General features: G+C 36.3%; 1 protein-coding gene across 1 annotated transcript in view; it reads left to right on the top strand.

Moving 5' to 3' along the window:
- Nucleotides 1-27,840, top strand: part of KHDRBS2 (KH RNA binding domain containing, signal transduction associated 2) — a 287,954-nt gene that overhangs the window by 95,676 nt on the left and 164,438 nt on the right. The window contains exon 3 of the mRNA XM_079297992.1: nt 3,525-3,641. Within this exon, the coding sequence (XP_079154118.1) occupies nt 3,525-3,641 (117 nt within the window). The remainder of the gene's footprint in view (nt 1-3,524; nt 3,642-27,840) is intronic.

Here is a 27,840-nt window from a genome sequence, read left to right as displayed (position 1 = left end):
TTTGTTATACCTGTGGTATGTTGTCCTGAGGTAGTATAAACAAAAACTTTGATGAAAACTGAGGAGCCAGAGCTTTGGCTTTGGGCACTTTACTGTCTGATTGCTTATGTAGGGTGAAGTGTGAAAGTAATCAGGATGCAGATAAATCTGCTGAAACTGTGTGTATATATTAGTTGGGGAAGGTGTTGGAGATGCTGGCTGTAGATAAAGGAAAGATCTATTGAGCTGTATTCTCTGTTTTATTTTGCAGAGGAGAAGGTTTATTGCACAGCTGTTGATACACGAAGCATCATGTGCATTTGATTATAAGTAAAGCATCCCCTGCTTTCACCTGATCATTTTCTTCTGAAGACATGCATCATCTCCCCCAGACAAATGATAAAAAAATCTAAGAAATAATATACAAAATCTCTGCCATAAACTAGGAAGAGTTTCTGCAAGCTAATAGAAAGCCTAGCTTATGTTCATAAACATGATTGAAAAGTTAAGCCACCTGTAAAAACATCTAGTAACACAACAATATTTTTCAAGTGGAAGTTTGTTTGCTCCCCAGCAATCAAAGCTTTCTGTTAATACTCTCTCTTCTATGTGTCAGTATTTCTCAGCTGTCCTCCCCTAATATGGCCTGATATTATCCCAGTGACTTAGAGCTACTATTATTTAGAGAAGATCTGTACACATGGCAGAATTGGATTGGATCTGAGATTGCAGAGTAAGATCTGCAGTTACAGCTGGTGTAGCAGGAATGTGTGGTTTTGGGCAAGGCTCACCATTATATGCAGTCCACCTGCCTGAGTTTCCACATTTTTCTTCCCTGTCTGTGCTCAAGTTTGTGTGTGTGTGTTTGGCTATAACTAAAACCTAAACTTTCCAGTATTAAAATTGGTTCTGCCCAGCATAACTTAATTAAAATTAAAAAAAAAAAACAAAACAAAAGCAAGGGAAATTGTTTTTCAGATTTCTTACATTTTCTGCTGTTCACTGAAACATCCTCTTTCTTTTGTGCTGCTTTTACCTGTATGTGAACATAAAGTATATAATTTTTTACAAGTTACTGAGTCAAATTTACTCTACCAGGACATTCAGACATTGGGGAGTTTTGGAATTATAGACTGTGCTGAGGATATCCAGTGGCTCCAGACATGCATGGAAGACTGAGCACAACAGTGGGATGTCAGATATAGTGCTGTGGCTTTTCTGCAATTTTAGACAAAACCAAACTAAGAACAATTCAGTTTTTTTAGTTGTAAATAACTGCTTCCTTCCTGATATGTGTTTGGTGATAGTGGATGAAATGTGAGTGTCTGTCTGCTACATAATCAATAGAATTAAAATCCCCAGCCACTTATTTCCTGTGAAGTGATTAAAATCCACTTAGTGCGTAGCATGGTCTGTGCTGGCCATACTGTTCCTTTGCAGCAATATGTCAAGGTAATGATTATACAGTTTATGAAGTGCTTAAATATAAATAGTCAACATAAATCTTCACAGAGTGTATTTTAATAGTTTTATTCCATTCAGAGACCAAGTGTAGTCAAGCTTTGCTTGGCCTTCTCATAGTTTCCTTCAAAGTTACATTACATTACAGTTCCTTCACCTTTTGAGGGGTAGCTTTTCTTAATACTAAGAAACACTGAAAAGAAGGCAGCAGGGCATGGTTCTTGTCTGATTGGTGGTGCATAAATGTCACAAAAGATTTGGTGGTGTAAATTGTGACATCCTCTCTTCTGCACATAAGGGGGTCCCTGCAGAGAAACAAAAGCTCTGCTGTTTGCTCAGCCATCCCTAATAAACCTTTATATACATAGGTATATGAATGGGTGACTTTTGAAATCTCATGTCTGTGACTATATTAAGTCTACAATCTGGTATTAAATTCAGCTCTTGCCATTTCTTTCTCATTGTTTGGTTTATTTTCATTCAAAATTGAATAATCAATTTGAAGCCAACAACTTCTAAGCCAAGTTTTCCCTGGAAGAGGTAGAGCAACAGTTTGAAGGCACAAGATTGCAGATACATTGATTGGGACATTGACTCGAAATGCTACCCTCTTTTGAAGAGTTGATAACTTTTATTAAATCAACAGGTAGAGTTGGAAAAAAGTAAAAATACACGAGCTTGAAAAATCTGGTCTTGGAGCTTCAAATCATGCTCAATTTTCCTGCAAATATTATCACTTACTACTTCCCCCACAGATGCATTATCTTGCAGAAATCAATTATTTTGGTTTAGATGGCAGTAGATTTTACCATTATTACATGCTATTTTCATAGATGGTTTAACCAGTATTTGAAGGAAGTTAAAATTTATTTTTAATTAAGACACTGGACTAAAAGCCAGCTGGGGATTTGGAGCATTTCACATGATTCAGAGTTTGGGTTTTACTAATATGGCTGATTCTTTTGTGTTGTTACATTCTTGCTGGTTAAGGGGAAAACAAGAATATTTGCCCATTTTTCGATTTTTAAAATAGAAGGTAGTACAAAAAAAAGTATATTATAACATCTTCATAGACTTTTGTGTGTATTTTTAATAGCAATGTTTTCTTGATTGATATTTCCTATTGTAATGTTTTTTTTCCCTGAAATCCAATGACACTCCTTTAGTTTTGGTGGAGCTTATTCTTTGTTGAAAGCTAGACCAGAATACTATCTGTTTAAACTTGAACATAATTCCAAAACACCTTAAACAAGTGCTGATGATATCCAGACAGCTTCTGAAGACTATATACATTTTTAAAAGATGTTGGAAATAATAAAAAATAATAAATTGAAAAGACTATTGATTATAGAATAAAAAAATTGCTTAATAGACTCCCCCCCTTTTTGCTGCTTTGTGTCAACATGATATTAATACCTCATTTATTTTTCCTTCTTCTGATTTCTTGTAGGCATCTCTCCTTTTCCTACAGGAAAAACTTTTGTATATATAACAGGAAGTGTGCAGTGTTTAGGAATATTAGCTTTGTGGCAGACAGAGCTTTGTTTATTTTAGAAAATGCCCTTGAATATCTGCCATGATCTATTGATTGCCATTTGTTTTGGTGCTGGCAAAACAGGTATTTGAAGCCAGTACACAAAACAGCACTTATTTTCAAGTCGATGTGTGAAGCAACAAATCCTAAAAATCTATCTAAAGCTCTAAATTTATGGGATATATTACTTGCCAGTAGAGCTGGCTAACTTGGGAAAGAACCTAGGAATTCTCTGAGTTTCACCAGTACTGCCTCATGAGCAAATATCTTGTTTAGCAATTCCCTAAACCTAGCAGCCATGGGCCTGTTGGTCCTAGAGAGAAGCCTCCCAGGGTTCAAATAAACCATTAATGCTTTCATTGTCTTTCACACTAGATGAGTGAATATCTTGGTTCTCCAGTCTTGTGTCTGTGTCAATTAGGTTTAGAGCTAGGTAGGAGTATTTCTTGCATAGAAAAGTAAAATTTTCTTGTTTAATCGTCATGTTTATTTATTAAGTTTTTGGAAAAGTACCTGTGGGTCTAAAAGAGTTCTCTTATTTTCATTCTAGTTCAATTTTGTTGGGAAATTGCTTGGACCAAGAGGAAACTCTTTAAAGAGGTTACAAGAAGAAACAGGCGCAAAAATGTCCATCCTGGGAAAAGGATCCATGAGGGATAAAGCTAAGGTACTGTGTCTGGATTCTGGTTGCAATTAGTGTTGAAACATATGTTGTTTTAGGTGTTACACTTAGATTGCCTGTCTGTTTATTAATGACTCAATTAAGAGGCTGTAATAGACTCTTGACTCCAAGGCTAGTTTGTTTTTTTCAGGGTACATCATTTGCTTAAATATAATTTTTTTCTTGCTGTGTCAACTTTGCTTGGACCTTTACAGTTGCTATGGTACCACTGTTATTTAAATAATTCACCTAAAAGAGAAACCAGTTTAAAGTTCATTTGTTATCTCCTGTGAAAGTACAGGTTTTATATATTACTGCTTTGATATTGGTGTAAATACATGAGTTTTTTCTTTTGTTTTCTGTTTCTTTAGAGATTTTTTCTAAAATGTTGAATATTTATTCAAGGCATAATTCTAGGAAAAGATAAAACAGAGGACATTTTGCTTAAGTGTGTGTAAAAATGTACTATAGATTAAAAAAAAAAAGGTGTTTGAAATCACAGCCTGATTAATGCCCCTAAATAAATACTTGCAGGTAAGTGTTACTCCTCCTCAACCAGTTCCCTGCCCAGTTTATGTACTGAACATGATGTTCTGTGTATAGAATATCCTTTGGCCAGTTTGAGTCAGCTATCCTGGCTCTGCTCCCTCTGGCTTCTTGTGCAGCTCCTCACTGGCAGAGCATGTGGCAGTCAAAAGTTCTTGGCTTGGGGTAAACATTACTTATCAACAACCCAAACATTAGTGTGTTACCAATATTATTCTCATACTAAATCCCAAACACAACAGGGTACCATTTACTAGGAAGAAAATTAATCCTATCCCAGCTAAAACCAGAACTAAAATAATGACTGCGAATTTCACTGTATTTTAACTGTATATAGCCTCTAGTGATGTTGTGCATTATTCTTCTTTCCTTTCTGTCACCTCTGTCATTAATCTTAGTAGCTAAAATTATAAAGGCAATAATATGCCAAAATAAAGGAAAGACCATTCAGGATTTTTTTGGTTGGCATTATTTGGTCTTGGTAATGTGTATCAGCAATCACATAGACATCATGAGGTCTACAATTGCAATATTAAAAAAACAACAAACCCACAACCCAGACAAATTAGGCACACAGATTGTGTTTAATTTTTCATAGTTTTCTTTATGACATTTTAGTCAGATAGTTACAGTAAGTTATTAACACTTCAGTTATGATTATAAGATAATAAATGTTGAATACAGTACTGATTTTATTTCCAGGTATTGACAGGTAAAATATTTTAATTACTTATGTCCAACTTCTGGAAACATAAATATTTCCTGGATGAGAGAATATATGTGCTGCTAAGTAGCAGTGATTTGCATCAGTACTGCATCTGATGCCCACTCACTCCATTCTCAGCCACCCACTCAGATTGTTATTGCTGAGAACATCAATTGCCCAGACAGGAGAGTGTAAAGATGTTTGAACACATTAATAGACAGACTAAGACTTGTGATTTTGAGATTGGTCACTCTTCTGATAGTATAATTTGATTTTTGTCAGGTCATAATGAACAGTGCCAGCATGACAGGTACTACATTAGCTTATTAGTATGTCAGCAAAATTTGGGTTAGGTTATTTTTCCTTAAGAATAATCTGAAACTAATTCATATAAAACTGGTATTAAAAATGAAGTTCTAGGGTAAACTGGCATTAAATATAGCAGTCATGAAAGCAGTTTCTGTAGAGAAAGACTCATAAGGAATTTATCTTAATCTAATTTAGACATTACTAACTCAAAGGAAAACAAAATCTCTGTGCAATTACAGTGAGGGGTAGGAATTTTCTGATCTGTGTACATCACTGTTACCAGTTCCTCGCAAAAGTGTGTGAGAATGATCATGGCATGGGTAATAGTTACAATTAGCATTTCAGAGAGGCTATTCTAGTTGAGATACTGGTAAAATGTAAAGAAAATACATTTGGCTGTGAACATAAATAATGGAATGAATTGCTACTTTGATAGGGAAAATGCAACTTTGGTTATAATAGGTTTCTTGTCAAAAAACAAGTGCACTAGTATCATTTATGCAGTACTTTTTACTGATTTAAATACTAATTGCCAATGTCTGGAGGCTTTTTGTGGGTTTTTTGAACCATAAAATAAATTAGTTTATGTATATTGGCTGGTAGATCTTTGTTGTACAGGATTATTCAAGAAAAATCTATGTAATTTTTCTCCAGAAATGGGAATTTCCTTAAAGCTGTCTATATTAAGCCATGAGCCATAGCAGTCCCTAGACTGCAGGCACGGGTGCTTTTCGCCTCCAGTCAGTGCAGCTGGATGCTGAGTTGCATTACAGAAGCAGAAACAGAATTTCTGCTGGAAAGTGCTAAATACATTTATGCCCTAGATCCCTAGATACTTAAATCTTCAAACAGAACTGCTCTGCTGATTTGAGGTTTTTTAGTGCCAAAATGACAATAGGGAAGTTCTTGGCTCAGCAGGGAACTGCTCTGGCTATAGTCAATAATTCTGGTCCTACAGAGAGGCAGTTTCCATGTCTGGGAAGCAGATTATGTCAACAGAGGTATGTCTGTTCCTCAGAATTTCCTTATCTTTTTTAAAGAAACCTGTGGGTAAGTTTTAGAGAGTCAAGATTTTAGGCTATTTCCTTCCAGAGCAGCAGGGAGCACTTGTTAAGAGGGACTTGAGATTTCTGAGTGTCTGCTGTGCCTACAGTGTAGGAACAGGATAGATTAATTTGAAAAGGCAATGCAACTTACCTAAAATATATATACTATGAACAGCTCCAATTGCACACAAAATACCACAGAGCTAATGTGTGTCACAGAATGTTGTATTAGAAGTTACTGAAGAGCTGCCCAGGTATAAATACATCAATGGTTTTGGAGTTTCTTAAAGAACATTTTTATTTTAAAAGTGACCTAAAGAAGTCTGTTTGGAAGAGCAGAATAACCTAAGAACAATAGAGTGTTTTAATTTTGCTTTAATAATATATTGTGTTAGACAAAGAAAGATTTCTAGTTACTTTTCATTTGGTTAAAAGAATGAGAAATAGATATTTAACCTGCATATCTTTTCCTGAAAACTTGTTTTTCATGACCTGCAAGACATTTAGAAGACTGATCAGTTATTTAAACTAAGGGGGTCATTGTCATTGTCATGACATTGTCTTTATCAAACATATTTTTGAATCACATTTTACTGACATAGAGCAGGATATAGAAATTAGTGTCCTGATAACAAGGTCATATATTAGATTAAAAAAAGCTAAAATAGTGATTTTTACATGAGCTGTCAGACACTCATGAAGGAAAATCTAAGTCACAATATTGGCATTAATACTGATGTATAATTGCCATTCCACTCTAAAACTTTTTTACCTAGAGAAATCCTGTCAACAGCATTTCCTATCTTACACACTATTTGTTTATTACCTATTTCTCTCATCACTTAAACTTGCACTTACTTATGTCTTTTGTCCTTTTGAAAGGATTCTGTTATTAAAGATTCATGTTGTCTTCCTGTGAAATATGGAAAATTAGAGAACGAACTTGCACTGTAGCTTTGAAAAACCACATGAACTCCTTCCCTGTGACTCAGTGTTTTATCAGCTACTGAGCACTTTGAACTACTGCCTTCTTCAAGTTTCAGTTTTTGCTAAAACTAGTTCTTAAGGTAAGAGGACATAATTGCAGTCAAGCTACATGCCTTTCTTTAATCTGTGGGTTAAGTGCTTTCCAAAGAAGGTCTTCTGTCACTGGATAACAGCTTTTCCTGTTAAACAGAATTTGTTTATTACCTTTCCTTTATAAGAAACAGCTAGCATTAAGAACTTGTTTGCAACTAAAAAGATCCTAAATCAGCATACAGAGAAACTACTGAGATGCAATTACTAGCATGTTGGCTTTAGAGTGATTTTTAATAGCTGTGTTATGTGAGCGCCTTGAAAAAGATTCTAAAATTACGGGATAGTTGCAGTGCACACTGGTCTCTTCCCTGAGAATTCTAAGTGATCTGAAGTCAGTCCTGCAACCTTTAAATTAATGTCTCAATATCTTGCAGGATTAAGTCCATATGTAATGTGAAAAATGCCCAAGAGTTTTTTGGTTTGAAGCACAATATTTTTTTTTTCATTAGGTAATGACTACCGTGAATGTAGTGTCCCAATAGTGGAAAGTTAGTTCTCTAATAGGATTCTCTTGACTTCATTGGTTTATAAAAAAATTTATAAATTACTGTTCAGACAGCCCAGAAGAGAAGAAAAAATGTTGCAGGTCTATGGTATGGTCTGTGGTATGTTGTGGTCCAAGCATTATATTATTTCCCAATGCTATTGCTTCACTGAACTGTGAGATCAAAGGTGTTGTCCTTATTGTCCAGAGTTTGAAAAGTCTTTGAGTATCATTGCCTGTCAGAATGTTTAAGGTCATGCAGTACAGGTACATATGCAGCATTTTTACCAAGTGGGAGTGGCAGCAACCTCAACAAGAATAAGAAGTTGCATAAGACTTTAGAAAGTTTAAAAAAACTAGCCAAAAAGTCACGTAGTGGTCCACTGCACCAGATTTTACACTGGTGCCACTCCAGCTGTGCCTGTATGGTTTCTTGCTCTGGCTTATGGTAGTGATAGTTTAGTGTGTTGCCAGGAGTTTCAGCTCTTGTAGTTGGTGATAGAAATTTGGGAAAAATAAAAACTCAATTTTATTTTTTTAAAAGATAACCTTTAGATTTACTTCCAACTTTTTGGGAAGTTTGATTTGGACTTTATATAAAATCTCTGAAATTTTAATTTCTTAGGCAAGGTATTTCTGTTCCCTTGAAGTACTTCTTTATCATCTTCAGCTGGAAAATCGCTAAGGTAAAGATAGAGCAATATGTGGCATTTAATTTAGAAAACTAGCTCAGCTAGGAGCATCAATAGTAGTTTTAATCACTAATTTGTGCTCACCCATTTTGTCTTTTTCTGTTAGGTTTTCCTTTTTTGTGTTTAAAAGTCATAAGAACTTTGTATTGTTATCTCTACAGACGTTGTACCTTACAGTTTACAGCCATTTCACCCCACAGACAGGTTTATGACCAAGAGCAGGATTGGGTCCTAAGCTGCCTTCAAGATGTGAGCAGAAGTTACAACACTGAAACTGAAACTGAAATATTCAATGACCATTTGCAAAAGGATGTTGACTCTTTAAATTCTACTGTAATTTCTCAGTTTTTCCTTTAGTTGAGTGTGTCAAGGAGTGCCAGAAGCTTTCACACTCTAAAGCTAGGTTTTTACTTGAAGGAAACATTCCAAATACTTTCTCCTTAAACAAAGAAAACATAAATCTGTTGGCAGGCACAGATTAAAAGAAGAGATCATCTTTATCACTTTTTCCTCCAGTGTTATTTGTATCCTAACAACTTCTAGATGCTCAACCACCCCAGTTTCTTGGAAAATACCTGTGTGTGTCACCCCTAGTGAGTTGTAAAGTCCTTTTTTTCCCCTGGTAGGTGAGACAGTTTGAGGTAGATGCAAATCACAACCAATTCTTCTTAGAATAGCTTTTATTCTATAAACCTTCACTGATTCTATTAAGTATTGCAATTGTTTAGGTTTTTACTAAGGACAGATAATTATTCTCACAAGCTATTCACCTTATTGAGACTCATATCTGAATTGCAGTTGCATGATTACCAGGTTAGAGCAACATTTGGGAAGCCAACTCTAGTTATATACTCAGAGGGCATTACTGGCAGGTAATGGTAGGTGTTCAGAAAGTCTGTCAGAGGATCCTTTATTTCATCAGAGGCATATGTGACCCCACAGTCTTCATCTGCATAGAGCAGTCATCTTGGATACAGGCTGAGCTCCAGACTCATATGGACACAAATGTGTGCTCGTTCACAAGCACCTGTTCTCTCCAGGGCTTGCCTTGGGACGTCCTTGGGAATCTTTTATGCACCACCTTCTCAGCACATCCTTTTCATTCCTTTGACCTCCTTCTTTCTTTTTCTTGAATTTTTTTTTTCCGTATAAACTTAAGAGATGCCTGTAGAATCAATTAATGAGAAGTCAGTAGATGAGACATTATTGAAAAATGCCTTTTCCATTTCTTCTCTTAGGTGTCTTATGTCCATGCACTGTCTGTCCCCTCTTAGGTTTCACCAGCTCCTCAGATCAGTGCAAATCAGCTTGTTTTCAGAAGTATGTTCTTTCTCTTTTTTTCAGAAAACTCAACTCCATGCTACCCAGAGTGCAACACCTAGAAAAAAAAAAGCTGTCTTTTCTGCTTCTCAGTCACATCCTTTAAAGAAATTTGTATCTTTTGATATCACAGTAAACTGAGTGTTTTCAGTCATTTATCCTCCCTCTGGCACAAAAAGATTACTTTCATTCAGTGAGAGTCTTTCTAGATGGGGAGTCATAAGCCTCTTATTTTCTTGTCATATCACTGCATATTTTGGTTTTTGAGCCTCTTGCCTGTCTGCCAGGGATGTGGTGCTACAAATGATCTTGGGAAAGAGAACAGGACTGTCGTCTTTCCCAAGATCATTTGTAGCATTACATTCCTGGCAGACAGGAGCATCTTCTGTTTATATAGTTTTTGCAGTTCCATTAGTTACCTATTTGTCAGGCTTGCTGGCTGAAGTGGAATCAAGCTCAAAAATATGAGGCCATTGAACCAAAAGAGTTAACTGACCCCACTGGGATAAATTCATCCCTTCCTGATATTCAAATGATCTTATCTGCATACCTAATCCAGGAGATGCCTTGTGATAGATAATTCCATATATATCAGAAAGCTCATCTGTGTTGACAGTCATCTCCCAGTAACTTTGAGTTTGGCTAGAAAATTGCCTATTTTCCTTCAATTTATACAGTTTCAAATGATCTGAAGCAGAGTAGTCTCTGGCTTTTTCAGTTTGTGCTATAAAATTTTGGAAATCCATTTGTTTCCATTTCTCTCAACTTTGTTTCTTTGCAGTATGGATTTTTCCTTACAAAGGTGGTTTGATGTATTTATGTCAAAGATTTATAATATTTTCTCTGACATCCCTGTTTGAATTTTAGAATTGGTTTGAGTACATAGTCCATCTTGGATGCAGAGTAAACAGCCTTTTACCCAATTCCTTTTGGGTTAAGAACGAGTCAGCTTTTTTTGTCTGGCTGGGTAACCATTCTGACCTTGCTTAGAGGAGTTAGGCTTAAGGTAAGCTTTAGGAAGCTTTTTTAGTTGTATGTATATGTGGAGAGAGAAAGAAAGGTGTGTGATTGTGATATATTGCTCCAATTCATGTTTTAGCAGTTCCTTCTGTTTTTTCCTACACAGTGACTAGGGATGTCTGTCTCTTAACCATTTTAATTCCCATGCTATTTATTGTTCAACTCTTCTATCCCCTAAAGATGCACAGTCACTCCCAAAGTCTCAAGATTGATTTGTAACTCTTTTCCTAAATGTTTCTACACATTGGTAGGACTTGCATTCTAAATGGACTTGACATCACTTACATTTTAGGAGGAGTATAGCTCAAGTAAAATTACTTTGCAATTATCACCAAATTAGTCAACAGTGTTCCTTTCACTTTGTTGTAAAACCTGCTGCCTTCTCAAGTCATACTTGAATAAGCCTCCAAGCCATTCCATGTCCTAAATGGGAATCATGTACCACCTTTTTCTTTTTCTGCTGAGTTTCATGCAGCATATAAAGACAAAGCATCAGTACCAAACCATTGATTTAGAAAAAGATATCTATACTGGAAGCAGATTTCTGTATCAGAACTCACCAAATTACTGCTTCCTGCCCATACATGAGGAAGTGCAGCTCCTTGTCTCTGCAACAGTGACTCCCACCTTGTTTGAGTCTCTAAAGTTCTAGAAAAATCTCTTCTCTAGAGAGAGTGGCTTGTAGTTTGTGCTGCCTGTAAGCTCTGACCTGCACTTCAGAATCTCAGTCTGAACATTGGGCACTTGGGCACTCAGTTGACTTGTCCATTCAGGTTCCAGTTCTGCTGTGGTTTTCTTTCTGGGTACTCTAGGAGTATGTGAACAGGACTTTTTTTGTCTTGTTAGAGAAGTCATTTATGTTTCTCAGTAAGCAAACTCTTCCTGCCCTTGTGGCAGCCAGAATTTTTTTTGTTGCACTTTTGTAAAAAATAGTACTTGTGATTTTGTGTCAGTGGACTTTCACAGCATTCTAATATTATAGCTAGAGCTCAATTTACTGCAGGTTATTTTTGTGTAATTAAATACTTGTATGTAAACCATGTCAGTTTCTGAAAAGGGATGCAGGATGTTGCACAAAGTAGATGTTATTCCTCAGTATTGGAGTTTGATTTTAGTGGTGCAAGATCTGGACTTTCATCAGAGTCACGAATTAGCCATCAGGAATTGCTGGGTCACAGGAGCATCACATTTATCTCCTGACCACGCCTTAGCCAGTGTCTCCCTCAGGCAATGGTGACAAAAAGGCCTGGTGAAGATTGCTCTGGTGGACCTTTGCTCAGTAAATATTCCTCAGGAGAGAAAAATCCTAAATTGAACAAATGAAAAAAAACTTAATGTCCTTTTTGTCTGTCAGAGACAAATTTTGGACTATGAACTTCAGGCTGTAAATTTGGAAGCAGTCTGCCCCATTGATTCTGTAACTTATTTGTCTGTGATTTCTTGAAAAAGGCTACAAATACTAAGCAATTTGTGCATGTTTGTGTGCTTATTAAAAGAAACTAAACTGAAGTCTCTGATCTTTTTTATATTCTTTTTTGAATGAATTTGCTTGAATTTACATTTCTTCCTACAGACAAAATATTGGAACACAAAGTTTTATTTTAAATTTGAAAATTTAAATTTGCATAAAAATTGAGATTATTATATCTTCCTATCTTAGACCTGTATTAATTACTGATGAAAAATTAAAGTTCTTAGATTGATTACATGTCAAAACAGGTTTAAACAATCAGGAAAATGAAATGCTCATTTGAGTATTTTAAATGCTTTTAATTTAAATAAAATTTGAAAAAAAATGGTTGGAATATTCTCCTTTGATGCTTAAAGAGGTTCATAAGATATCCTCTAACACTTCCAGGGTCCCAGAAGTGCATTTCTTGTACTGCTGAAGCCAGTGGCAGTTTTGCCAATGACCAGTGCAAAAAAAAAAAATCACTCTTAGTATTTAGCTGATGAGCAAATGAAATTCAAATCAATCTCCATATAGTTCTCTATTAATTTTTGGACTAGAGCTCCAGACTGAAGAGTGAGATGCTAAAGGGGTTGTTAGGGATTCAGTAAGATATAGCAATGCAAGTATTTCCTACTAGCACAATTCATGGAGTGATATGATGCTTCCATGTAATTAGTGATGACATTTTCAAAACAAAATAGCCAAGAGGGCAGTTTAGTTATAGATTTCATACTCTGAAGCTGATAGTTAAGAAAATTGCATTGTCTTCACAGAAGAATCACGTCAGACCTCAAACAGATGCTGTTTTATTACTCATGTAACACAGTGGTGATATTAAAAGTCTTTATCACCTTGAATGTAATGTTAAAACAGACTTACATATTTTGTAGTTCTGACAGGACATTTGTAAGACTTACACTGCTGGGTTTAAAAAGATGGGACACATTCTTTTCTTTCTACTAAATTAGACTGTTTCCAAAGGACAAAACACTGAGGTAGTGCTTAGGCTTTATTCTTTCTGAGTTGAAGGTAATGGAAGACCATGAAACTTTAAAGAAGGCAAAGCAAAGGGGTGTCAAGAGAGCAATGTGGGAAGGGTAAAGATGGCCCTTAGCAAAGAAAAAGTTAACATGCTTTCTGTTGTGTCAACTTGTAAATGTTTAGTATTTTTTTTACCTGAAGGCAGGTTAATTTTTTTTGTTTATGGAATACTGTAAGGTTTTCTAAATATCCCAGCAAAATAAACAAAGTTATATACACATGAATTATGCATTAGAAACAAGCTGCCAAAGTGACTCAGCTGCAATCTCCCCTCTCTCTGCAGTGGTGCCAGTTTGACACCCAGAAGTCTGAGTTTCACATCCAGGCCTGTGCCAAACTCCTCTTGATTTCAGCTCTCTTGTGTTTGATTGGTCAGAGAACCAGCTGGTGCTTGCTGCCAGTGTCCCATTGCTGCCACTGTCTGCAGGGACACTCCTGTGCCTCACATCTCCCAAGAGGTTTGGATGTGTGATCCTGCACCCAACTGGGAGATCCCCTTCTCCTGCACTTGGCATTTGCAATCCTGAATGGCATTGCCAGGGTGAGTCCTGGCACTAATGTCCCTACCTGTGGAACGGGCAATAAGCTTTCTTAAAAAAATTAGCATGGGAAGAAATAAAGCAGCATATCCATGTGTGAGAGATTGGAAGATAAAAATAGAGAGACAAGGAAATTAAAGTAAATTAACTCAATTGCTTACAGCAATTCAGGGGACTGAATATGTTTTCACACTGGTGTTTTTTCCCATCTGTACTTTTTCAGAACAGTGACTTATATTCCAAAGTGTTTTATTTATCTACATAGAGCTTCATAAAGACCAGGTTTGAGCTTGCTGAGTTTAGTTTTATGATTATTGTTCTTCCTGGTTTAGATATAGATAAATGCAGAAAGAACTGCTTTGAATTATTTCTTGCAATTATGTTAAATCCCAGTTTTCCATGCATAATGTTATCTGTACTCTTGAGGATCATGATAAATACTTTTAATATACTTTAATGGGCTACTCTTACAAGGAATTTTCCATTGCCACAATAGAGGCAGCATTACAGTAAATTAAATTACATGCACACAATTAAATAGAATAATGAAGAAAAAAAAAATTAGACTTGGAGCAACAACTCTTTGGAGTCCCCTGAAATTCAATTCCACAAGAAACATAATAGAAGAAGATGGTGAGTGGAATTTAGATAGCTAAGTTAGATATTATTTACTTTGTAATATCTCCATCAGGGATTAATGTTCTCTTATTCAGAGGCATTGATTAGTCTCTGGATCATTTTTCAGATTGATTACTGTTGTAATGTAGCATTCCTTTTCCATTTATCTACCCAACATCAATATAAATTTAGAGATATAACTTCATCGCTGTACAGTTGTTATGCAATCCACAATAATTTGTGGCTTCTCAATAATAGCTTTAAGGAAATCTGTATAGATTTAATTTGAGTTTATAGCCATTTATTACAAGAAGAACAACCCCATCTTCCTTTCATCTTTTCTGAAAAAAAAATTCTCTGACAGAGAATTCTCTGACAAGCTTCTTTCCAAGTGTGCTTGAGTGTGAGGTATGTTTCTGCTTTATCAAACACAGCTTAAGTAATGCGTATGTGCAGCTCTGACAGTTGTGTTTTGAATCAGTGAAATCAGAAGGTATGATACTAGCATTGCAAGTGATATTACTTTTTCCTAAGTTTTGTAGTTTCTGTTTTTTTGATTGGAGGTGACCATGAATTCAATCCATTTTGGAGCTGGTGCTTGGAGTCTGCAGGACTATGAAGTTCTTCTCTAGTTCCCACCACTGTGTGGCTTTGGCTTTATTTCTCAGGTTCTTACTTTGCTACAGTAAAATATAACAGCTCTTGTCCATCTAATTTAGAGATGTCTACAGAGAATTCATTTGTGTGATAATGATAGATCTTACAAATGTGGCATGTTAATGCACTAAATTCAGAGTTTTCTGAGTTGTGCTGTTATCCCTACAGAATATATCCCATACCTAAGAACATTTGTGGATGTGCTCAAAGCTTTTGGATTCTTGTCTATATTTTTACTGATGTGATATTGTATCTATATGTGAACTCAGATATTCCATAGGTTTAAATCAGTTCCAAGTCCATTTATAGTACAAAATAGATTGCATTTTTATTTTTTGCAGAATTTGTGGAGTAGATGAGAGGGGTAGCAGTTAGTTATTAAAATCCACAAAAAGCCTTACCCTAATCCCTGCCTCCTGTCATCTTCTTCCTTTCACAGTCTCTGAGACATTTCTTTGAAACCAAATCTTTAGAAGTAATGCTAGCACTTACTGGACCCTGATCTCACAGACTGTGTTTAGAAGATGTAGGAACACAGCTGGGATTTTTTTAGTTTATGAATGAGCAAATGCTTTGCTGAATTGTGGCCTTACAGTCAAGTCTTCCCTTCCTGTGCTTATAAACCCTGCTGTGAAAGTCAATGGTTGCACTGTGTGTTTGTTCTTTGGTGCTCCAACAGATGAGTGATTTAGGGGGTGTCTGCAAACTCTAAAGAATTCACTTAAGAGTCATTTTTATGAAGTGAGGAGGAAAAATAAATAAAAACTTCTCTGTTTCATCTCCTCTTATGTTAAAATAAGTCTTTTACCAAATGCTTTTTATCTGGCATGAGAGAGAAAGAAAAATTATGTTTTCTTTGTATTATATTGTTAATCTTTCTCCAGGGGTCTGTTTACAGAACAAGGGGATATAGGGAATGTCCATCAAGTATTACTTCCTTAATTAAAAATATAATTAGCCATCCATATAACTCTCAACTCCAGTGTAACACTGGTTATGTTGAGTTATATTGAGGCTGTTAAGAGACTTGATCCAAGGGTACATATGTAAGTCCAAAATTAATGTTTCATATTTCCTTAAATTGATGTAGCAAATGTGTACTCCTGAATAGTTTGGCAGTAAATTATTAGTTCTGTTTTCCTATTTCAAGGTTGAACCCTGGGTGTTAACTGTTGTAAACAGAATTAATATTTTAGTTTGTTCTTTTGAAGATTTAGTGTCCATTGCTAAAATATGCTATACAGAAACTAATCTCTTGTACTCATCCCCCAGTTAGATATAGGAAGCTTTTTCTTCGACTACTTTTCAGTAGAAGGCTCAATTGTGATGCTGAAAAGTGTGTGGTAAAAAAATGATGTGACATTAAGCCTTGAATTTTTTGTTTTGCCCCCTTCATGATCAGCAGAGCAACATACTGAATCTGCAGATTTGCTTTCTCTTTTCATGATGCAGACAGCTATCCCTGCTTCTTATTCTGAAGTTTGTAGGGGAAGCATTGCTATTATATATTGTGCAAAAAAAATTAAAACGTAGTGGCTGAACTTATAAAATGTGGAGTTTTTTAATAAGGTTCACATACAGTAATTGCTATGGTTTTTTTTGCTTTAGGGTTTACCATTTATTACTTTTCTGCTTAGTGTATGAAACACACGCTGTGCATTATAAGCTATAGATGCATATTCAGATAAAATAATTTTAATGCAAGTTCACTATTAAATGAAGATGGTACATATGTTTAATTGAAGTATATCAGTACTATGGATTGCTGGAATAGCTTATAAAAGGTTCCAGAAGTACTTCGAGTGTAGAGAAAAAGATATTATTCACTGTTAGGACTATATGAAATTCTGGCCTAATGTATATACAGAAATGCATTTCAAATATTGACTAGCAATCTGTTAATGAAGGGAGTAGTTTAAAATTAAAAATAGATTAGAGGATTTTACATGTGTAGCACAAAATTGCAGCAAAGAAGCCTGCTATGTAAACTTAAATTACTTTTTTCACATGGGCTTCAGTGAGAAAGGGCTTATGATAGATGATAGATCATGTTATTTGTTGTATAGAATTTTCTTTCCAAACTGGGCTTATCCATGTCACAACTATAAATTTTGCTCTTATTATGTAGCAATAAGGGCAAATTTTCACATTTTGTTTCAGCAGTGATATTTAGGAGACATTGTACTACTATGAATTATTAATTCATCTAGTGTCATTTCCTAGCTCTGGAAATAGTATTCAATGGTTTATAAAATTGAGAGGAGAAAGAGGAGCAAATTATATTCTTGGATAATTGAAAAAGCTCTTGTGATTGAGGAGAGAATTTGTTTCTCTCACACATAAGTTATCACCATATACCATGAAATATAGTATCAAATAACTCTTCATAATACATTGCCTAGCACAGAAGCATATGTTATGTGTCTCCATTCAGCATGCCTAATTAAATTCTGCTAAGATATTTGTGCAAAGATTTTTTGTTGTATTGTAGGAAGAAATGTCATTAGAAAGAAAAAAACAAAACAAAAAAGCACAACTCTTTTGTGGTTTTGGAATATATTTTATGTATGGGGTAAAAGTATGGAAGGAGTATTGTAGACAAATATTAGAAGAGATTCCAGATACCAAAATGAAATCTAAGGATCTTTTTAGATAAGAGTTGCAAAAAAGCTATAACAGGTCGCACCAATCTAATGAGTTTTCCTATCTTGAGTTTGATTTGTTTCATTTTCTGTAAGTTAAAGTGAAGGGTTTAGAGACTTAAATGAAGAATCATTGCATTAAGACTCAAATACTATATTGTGGAAACAAGGTGCATAAACCCTTGTTGGGTGTGTGGAGATTTAATAGGCACCTTTATTAGGGTGCAATAATCTCTTCATGTGACAAAATAGAGACATCTGTCTTAAGGCAAGCTGAATTATTCTCTGATCAGTGTTGATTTGCTTAAACATGAGTGTCTAGTGCCATTTAAAGTGCCTGAGGGTACCTCATGTGCCCTGTACTGTGAACTTTGACCTTCACACATTTGCCCCCCACTTTTTATGTTTGTTAAACTTCTCATATCCACTGGTGTGTCCTGGCATGTTCCATGTTCCGAGTGTTGTATTGCTTGGATTGCCTGTCTTGACTGTAATACGGATTTTGGAATATGGACCAAGTATTTTATCCTAAATTGAGGGGGTTGATGTACTTCTGTGACCCCTTCTAATTTCTTAAATTCTTTTTAATTTCTTCCAGTGAGGTTTTATTTGTCTCCCTGTTACTCTTACCTGGACATCCCTTTGTTTTGTATAATGTTTAGGAATTTCTAAATCCTTCTTGTACCTCTAATATATTCCCTGAATGCCAGTTTCATCATGTCTGGATATTTAAACAGAGTTGCTTTCATATCTAGTTTTGCAGTTTCTCAGTGTTTTCAGTCCTCAGTTTTGCTGCTAGATTGAACTTCTCAGTCTTCTAGACAGCTTGCCAACTATTCAGCAGTATTCATTTCAGGCCACCAGCATTGCTACTGTGTACACAGCAGTTGTCTGACTTGCTGCATCCTTTCTTGTTGTGCTTGAAAGCCTTTTTCTCTTCTGTAGTCACTGAGCTTTGGCAGCCTGGGGCTCAGAAGAGGAGGCATGGTGCCAAGCTCTCACAAGCTGTCAGCCTTGATTTCCAGAGCAGGCCCTCTGGAAGGGTGCTGTGGATAACATGGCCAGTGTCAGGAAGCACAGCTCAGTGGTTTTTCACATGCACACCCTGTTCACAGTACCAAAGCCCACTGAGGATTGGCAGCAGCTGCTGCGTCATTGCTCTGCCCCCATCTGTCCCAGCACCAGGGGACTGTCCTCCAAAGCACCTGCAGGGAGACATGGCTCTGCACAGTTCACAGAGTTGGTACTCTCACTGAGGAAATTGCCTTCTAAATCGTTGTATGCCCCATGAGAATCCAGGTTTTCCTCTAGGAATGTATTGCTTAAGAAAAGTGGTGCAGGTGAGGAAGGAAAAGTCAGTCTTACACTTGTGTGCAGCCTCCTGGCCAGTTGGCAGTGCCATAAAATTCCCACTGGGAAATTCTGAAAATCCTGGAAAGGTGAAGTGGCAGAAGATGGCTTAAAGTGATGTAATTCAGTAGATATGGTGGATATAATGGAATGGGTGGCCCAGAGAAGTCATGGACTTGTCGTCCTTGGAAGTGTTCAAGGTCAAGCTGGATGGGGCTTTGAGTAACCTGGTCTGGTGGGAGGTATCTCCCCCATGGCAGGGGGCTTTAAATTGGATGGTCTTTAAGGTCCCTTCCAAATCACACCATTTTATGAAGACAAACATTTTAATTTCAAATGTCTCTCCCTTGTTTTATTTTTCCTTCAGCTTTATGTGCTGAGCTTGATGCTGTATGGTAAGGAGTGTCACTTGGGTCAGCTGGGGTGAGCTGTCCCAGTGTTGGGCTCTGTCTCCTCCAAACTCCCATGCATCTTCAGCCTCCTTGCTGGTGTGATTGGGTGAGGAGCAGAAAAGACCTTACCTGACTGCTCAGCAATAGCAAAAGGATCTCAGTATTGACAATGCTGTTTGCAGCACAGTCCAGAACCTGCCAAAATGCCTTACACTGTGAAGAAAATTAACTCTATCCCAGCCCACACCACTACCAGTGGAGCAGGCACAGGGTAAATTAATTAAGTCTTCAATATTCATCCCTTTTCTAAGAGCTTCCTCTGTATGTGAACAATCAAATTTTGCTAGAAAACTTTAGAATCACATCCAGAAATACCCTTGGTAGTCCACTTTTGCTGATTGCTTGTGCCTAAAGTGCTCATCCACTGAAGAAAGTCAAATAATGTTCTGGTCAATAAGTACTAGGGAAATTCAGCTCACTGGCTGATCTCATGTAACAGGCATTGACATCAAAGAATCTGCTACATACTTTGGGAGAAAAAAGCAAAGGTCAATATTCAGTCAATTAAATACTCATTGCAGATTATTTACATAGCTCTACTTCGTACTCATAAATTAGGGACCTTTCAAACCAGAATCTGTACCACTGCTACCATGTTAACAAATTTATTTATGAAACTTAATATAAGCAATAAGGCCCTTAAAAAATAAAATTATTTCAGGCAAACTAGTAGTATTTTATCTTTTTTAGAATAATCCTAGAAAACTGAAAGGTGTAAAGCCCTTTGGTGTCTGAAAGAGGCTTTTCCTTTGTCCATCCTTCTCTTGGTGAGCCCAGGAACATAGTACTTATACTGGAAATTGCTGCATTCATTAATTCCTGCTTACATGACTTGGTATGCTGTTTTGTTGTTTCGTATTTCCTTGTACTTCTAGTGGCCAGGTAACTTTCAGGCAATTTAAGAAATCACTTAAGAAAGGTTAGCAATTTAACAGCAGTTCTTTATTCTTTAGGTATTTAAATTGCTATGACCTTCTCAGCAGTTAACATATTAGACTTTCCTAAGTACTTAGAAGGTAATTGGGTTTTAGGTTTAAGAAAAAGAGGTATAATAATTTCAAAACCTATCAAGTATGGATCCATTCACTTCTCAAAAGAAGAAAAAACTCCTCAACAAAAATACATTTTTCCTCTGGGAAATAGCATCGTGGATTTCAGTCTCAATGAGCACCCAGCATGCTGTGACATGGAGATTTTTTCTGTTGTGTTTCTACATAGTCCCATTTTGACATTGTGGCATTGTGTCCAATTTGGACTAGATCCAGAGCTACACCAGCCAAGTCTCCACTTCACCAACCTGTCCCATGAGGTGTTAAAAATTCCCCTCACTGTCATCTTGGAGTTCCTTTGTCCAAGGAACTTATTTCCATAGTCCATCTTTTCTCTAGGCTTTAAGTTAAAAAGGAAAAAGAGAGAAGAGATGAGGAGTTGCACTGGGGCTGCTTCCTTTCCCATCCATTTCATAGGCAGGATTTTGAGATACCTGACACTGTGGGACACAGAAGCTGGGCAAGGTTCTCACAGTAGCACCTCCATGGCCTCAAAATAAATGGGTTGCATTCAGATGAGAAGAAGAATGGAGGGTGAAGTATAGAGGTGGTCTATGGACTGCCTTTTAAGTCCGTGGGTGATCACTGCTGTGGATAATGCTGTAGTCATACTGATGCATTTTTTCCTAACTGCATCTTCCATTTTTCTCCCCAGAGGACTCTGTGGTTTAATGCAGAAGTAAAGCTTACACACAGGATTGTTTGAGCGGGCAGTTGTCCATCCCCAGCCACTGCCCAGTGCTCCTTCTGCCTCCCCAGAGCAGGCAATGTCTTTGTTGCCAGTTCTGGAGTTAGCAGGCTCTGCTGGCTGTGCTGGTTCCCATGCCCAGCCCTGAGCAATGCTCCACTCCCTGTGGGCTCAGGAGGTAGAAGTCCAGCAAGAAGTAATAATTGAATGCATGACTAATTGTTACAAGATCAATAACTGATGGATTTAGGATTGCTCTATTTCATTAATTATCAGTGCAGGGGTTTGGCTGCTTTCAGCAGTTCTACAAACTGGCTTTACTCTTCAAATAAGCTGTCAGTGATAACCTTTTCTCCTAATCACCTCTGGAAGAAAAGGGTCCCTTAGCCAGGCCATACCCAGTACATTAGCTAGGTTCTGCACTGGTATGGGGAAACTCCCATGTATTCATTAGCCAATGCAAATATTTAGAAGGAAAGGCTTTTTAAAAGAAGCAAGTATGCATTATCTTAATGCACATAATGTAAAGATTAAATGAGGGCTTTTGGAAAGCACTCAGTACTCCAGCCCCTCTTCAGTGCATCACTACATAGAAAATAACTCTGCCATGACAGATGTTACCCTTGTCACTCTGTGTTTCTGTCACGTTCCTGGTCTGCTGTTGGCCACTCTTCTTGCAGGCTTTTCCCCACAGACAGTCCTCAGACTGTCCCCAGCCAAATCTGGAAGCTCTCCTGAGACGGGGGTGGAGGCTGTCTCATCTAGAGCCGTGCTCCACTTCATGTTACTTAGTTTAAAAATGAATGTGGATGCATTATGTGTAACACAGCATTTTTTTAGGCAGTGTGTGCTTTTAAGAAGTACCTATGCATTATTTCTCCACATACAAGCAGAAAATTTTCCCATTAGCTTTCAACAAAAGACAGACTGTGCAACAGCAGTTTTCTTTCCCCTAAGGATGGCAGCCTGGCATCTCTATTAATCTTCCACACGTTATTGTCACCTGCATACTTTGTTCCAGTGTGATGAATTTTTACACCAAATATAGAAAACTGGTGATATTTGAGAGAAAGTAATTCCTTTGACAGTTGGACACAGAGATGGGAGTGGACAGGGTTAAATTTGTGCCCTATCGCGAGCCCTTATGGTGTGTTTAGTTTTTCTTCTTTTTTGTGGTTACTGAAGGATTTTTAAAACTCAGCAACAAAATTTCCAGGGACTGTTTCTCTAGGTTTTTTTGGAGGTGGTTTTATATACTTCATAAAGTCATCCTGTGAACTTCAAAGGGATATTTGTCCATTTTAAGTTTTAAACATTCATTAGAGTCCACATTATTGAGGCCATTCTTAGGGCAGTACCCTTTGCATTTAATCCAAGTGGGATCTCTGTGCTGTCACCAGAATAGAAAAGGCTGAACCATAGATGTTCCCATTCACATTGCTATTTTTCTTTCATAGTTTTGTTGTGGGTTGGGTTATTTGTTGGTTTTTTTTGCCATTACTTTCAGTTGAAAAGGACCTTGGTTGTTTTTGTTACTCAGGTTATATTGTTGGTGTATGCTGGAGGTTTACAGTGATGTACAGCAATGAACTTTATTGTACATTATAGCACTATGTGCCATAGTATTGAGATCATATTACTTGTTCAAGGCATTTTGTGATATGCTGACTTAACACCATTTAAAAATGTTTGTGTGGGTTGTGAATTAAATTGTCCTTGCAGTTATATTAGTATTGTATTTAACAGAAAACTTCATTTTCAAAATTAAGAGGAAGTATTAAAGCTGATTTTCCTACTAAGTTGTTTACATGTAACTAATAGTTACATTAAGTATTCTAGTTAAAAAATGTTTTCCTGCTTTTTATTTTTTCTCCCAGTCTTTTACCCATTATTATTAAAAATGTGGTTTGGTTAGGATGAATTTTGCTGAGGTTTCAGTTATAGTGCCCAACTGACTTTTTTTCCATGGCTCAAATTGAGTTCAATACCTATATTCCAAGTTACAGCACAGATATTTCTTAGAAGTGTCATTCTCTATAAAAATGTATTATTTTCTAGGATATTTTGCAATCTACTCACTTAATAGCAAGCTACAGAATTATTGCCACTCTGTTCCAAGTTGAAAGAAACCTTTGTTAAAAAAGTGAAATATAAATGGTCAGTTATACCTCCTGGCAGTACTGCAAACTTGAAAACTTTGGATCCAAATTATTTCTTTAAAAATTGTAGTTTTTAGCACTAGCTCCTGCCATTTTTTCAGAACCAGGTAGGGAGACCAGAATAGTATTTGTAAAGAAAGAAAACTTAAAATGGAAATGGGAAACTGTTTAGCTTTGATATTAATTAAGAGTTTAAAAATTTGTTACTGTAATGTAAAGATACAATATTATCCTCCATACCCCTTATTGTCCTGCCACACCATTTAGTATTTTCCCTTTGGGATTGGAAAACTGATGAGAACCAGAGAGGTAAAATAGCAAAGCTATTCTTTGTTGGGATGGAATATTGGGAAGCAAACCAGAGAAGGAAGCTGGCTCTCAGGAGGGCTCTCAGAGCTCCTTGGGACTCTTCTGTTCCTGAAGCTTATGGGGTGTGCTGGGCTGAGGTTGACAAAATCCATCACCCCTCGCTGTGTGACTGGAGCAGGACCATGAGAGGAGCACACATTAGAGCACATGTGCTCTCAGATCTTTGTCCTGTGCTCAAGGTCTGGAAAATGATAGGAGAACAACCATCCAACCAGACAACAGCCCTAAAAACCCAACAGTTTTAGCATGTTCATTTCTGTAATTGATGAAGTGAAATGGAGTCAAGCAAGGAAGAAAACAACACATTTTTTTCCACATAAAATTCATTAGAACAGACAAGAACATGGGGGAAATAAACTAAATCCATGTATAAATATAATAGGATTATATTTTTTCATGTAGTGAAAAATAATATTGTTAATGGAAGATATTTCACTATCAGCTTAGGAAAGGCATTTTGTGAAGCAGTTACTTTGACAGCTTAATGTGATTAAATAAGCAAAACTGAAGTAGGAAAAAGTGTATTCCCGTCAAATACAGTATTTCAAAATTCCTGCCATATTTTTTCTAATATCTTAATGTAAATCAAAATGAAACTTAGAGGCACTTGAGTCTTTTTGTTCCTGCCAATTTCAATTGCTGGCAGCCAGTGCCTGTTTTCTTAGCTTGTTGATTGAAAAAATGTTATATAAAAGAAGTAGCAAAATTATGTGGTTGGATTACATATTTTTTAAAACTAGCATAGCCTCAATTTTAAGATTGAGTTTTCATCCTATAGGGAGTCTAGTTTTTTTAATTAGTCTCTACAAAGCTAAGCTAAGATGAAAGGCATACTGTAACTTGTATATTTATGTAATATGTAATGCCTCTGTATCAACAAAAGTAAAATTGTGCAAACCATATCCTACTTTTCATTATTTTTATTTTCTGAGTATTTTTAGTAAGTAAAAATACAATTGAAATATAAAACATATAAAACATAAAATAATGTGACTCATGTTTTATACAACATTGTGATATCCTAATAGAGTGCACTTGAAAATCTGGTTTTCATTTTGCTTCATGTTGAAAATAGAAAAGTGTATTAAATGTGTCTAATCATAAACAGCACTACTCCATTCTGCAAAACAAGCAAACACTCTGCTTTTAGTTATCTGACATAATGTAAATCCATAGTTCTGCCAGTTTTTTTGGTCTAAAATAGGAAGGACAATGACTTCCAGTATGTTTACAGTCACAGAAATGGCCTCACAGTTGTTTAACTCACTGTTATGTCATAGATATATGGCACACTGTATAAAATAGGACTATTACTGTTCATCTTGATAATACAATACTTACTGTGATCTTCTAATTGAAAAAATCATTCTTTAATGCCAGAAAGCTGTCAGCTATGTCTAATGAGGAACATAGAAAGTCACAATGGGCATTTGGAAAATTCAGTAGCAAAATAATTGGTGCAAAATCGCAATTCAGCGAAGCACTAATGACCATGTGCATAATCTCTTGAAATGTCTGTTATGCCCACTTTATGTTCAGCACTTTGGCTTCAGAGATTTATTGAGAGTCAGATGTGAGAATAGGCTGCACAGTTCCTGCCAAATGGTTTGCTTTAAATCACAGCCCACCTCTGGTCACGGACAGGGGCGAACAGAGTGAAGCACTGGCAGGGTGGGATGGCTGAGCACTGTCAGTCCCTGGCAGGGACAGGGGCTTTATTTTGGAGCAGCCAGGAGGTTGTTCTGCACAGACAACAGTGGGCATCTCATTTGGATTCATGGCAAAGTTGCCACAGGAAAGCTCAGGGGCTGGAAGGATTCAGTTGGAGGAGAAGGTGACCAAGGAAACCTGGGCAGGTTCTTGGTGGTCCTGTAGTGAACAGTGCAAATTAATTACATGGTTGTATCTGTGTGAGCATTTTAAGTATACTTTGATGAAGTACTTAGAGATAATTTGATTCTGACTAACATTAAATCTAAAAATTATATGCTTCAATTGTAAGGTTTACTAGTTTCTCATTCTCCATTTTACCCCATTGTATGTGCCTTAATGTTATTGCTGCACTACCATACATTTTGCTCTTTACTTCAAATTGATGGGGAATTGCACAGTAAAAATAAATTATATATACATATGTAAATATATGTATATATTTATTATTTTTCTAGAATAGAGGAAGAAATAGAAAATACAAAAATTTTGAAAAGTTCAAAACAAGTCAGTGTGTTTGGCCTTTATTTTTCTCCTAACAAAAGCATTTCATATTTAAGCATTTCATATGTCAGTAAAAATAATAAGCTAACTTACCAGCACTTTGGCAAGGCATTGCTTCTACAAAAAAGGATACAGCAGCTATCTCATACATTACCTGAAGCTCCAAATACTGTGACTGACTGTCCTGATACACAACAGGGATTATAAATGTTCAAAAAAATCAGTGAAGCTTCAGCATATATTTAATGCTGAAGTGCTAACCCAAAGAAGGGTGATGTTAGGACTGAGCATAACAACTCTGTGTCAGAAGGTTACACTTCCCTGCTCTGGAGGGGGACTTGCTCCTGCTCTGTCTGTAATCATATTATATGGCCATTTTAATGACCTGATTAAACTCTTACAATGAGTTCTGCTCCCATTAGTAGCATCTGAAGGCTCTCTCCAGACAAAAATAATCTTTGGTAGTTAGAAATTTAGTCCTTCAGTTTCATTTTCATTTTTCTTTCTTTTTTTTTCTTTCCTTCTCTCTCTTTTTTTTTTTTTTTTTTTTTTTTTTTTTTTTTTTTAAATAGAGAATGTATGTCCCTTCTAAATCTACTAGGCAAAAAGCACAAGCTATTTTGAATGCTTCTCCTGGAAGATACTCCCAGTACTTCTAAGCATCCTAGTAATTTGTCTTTGTATCTATTCCAGCTTGAATCCTAAGCTCATTCATGCTGCATTGGCTGCAGTAGCTGTTTTCAGCAATAGATTTTTGATCAATATGTCTCATTCTGCAACAAGAAAAATTTGTTACAAATACTGCAGTGAAAACCTCACTTCATTTATTACTTGCCTTAGAAACATAAAGCCAGATTATACAACATCTACACATACAGCATTTTCCAAGGATATAAGTAAATGACTTAGTGCTTCTGCCAGAAAAATTACCAAAGAATATCTAAATAAAAATGTTTGTTTTTGCATGCAGTATCATTTACATAAAGCACAGCAGTAGATAGTTAGAAATTCAGAATTAAATATAATGTATTATATTAAATAATGCATAATGTTGGTGGAAATTTCAGTATTTCTAAGCTATAAATTTATTAATGCAATATATCTAGTAAAATATTGTGTGTCTTTTTTTACATTTATATTTTCTGAGGCCACGTGCACTTTTACTGTTGTGTCAATTTTGTGGATATGCTTTCAGAGATGCAATGTCTATGAAAAGAGGGATTTGGCTGAGAAAAAAAGTGTTCTCATCTTATCTATGTAAGCCTGGCAAAGCATTGCATAAGCCCTTTTAGTCCTGAAATAGGGTATGCAGATGCTTTCAGGGACTGGCCAGGAAAAAATTAATACATTAAGCACTGTGATTCTGAGCCCTGGGGCTGCTATGTTGGTGAATAATGCAGAGGATACAGCTCATTTTGTGTCTGGCCTTTGTGATGTCTCTCTGTTGCCATTGCATTTAGATCTTTTTCATTTGCAAGTCTTTTTTTCCTTTTATTTCCTGTTTTGTTTTGGTTTTTTTTAATTCTTTTTTTCCATTTAATTAAATCTTAGCACAAGTGGCATTTTCAAAATAAAAGCATTTCAAGCTGTGGTAGGACCTGAAATGCATCTCTTTTATTATTCACAATCTTAAATGTTTTTACTAATTCATATTCAGTTCACAGCCACAGAGTATCCATTGTAAATTGCCTGGATGGTCCTAATGGAGCCACTTTCCTTTCAGTCCTTAATCTCACTCTCTGCTAAATTGGCAGTGACAGTGTAAGTCCAT

The sequence above is a fragment of the Erithacus rubecula genome (genome assembly GCF_903797595.1).
Source record: "Erithacus rubecula genome assembly, chromosome: 2".
Classification (NCBI taxonomy): Eukaryota; Metazoa; Chordata; class Aves; order Passeriformes; family Muscicapidae; genus Erithacus; species Erithacus rubecula.
Note: the sequence above shows the minus strand (reverse complement) of the source record. Positions and strands in the feature narration are given on the sequence as shown.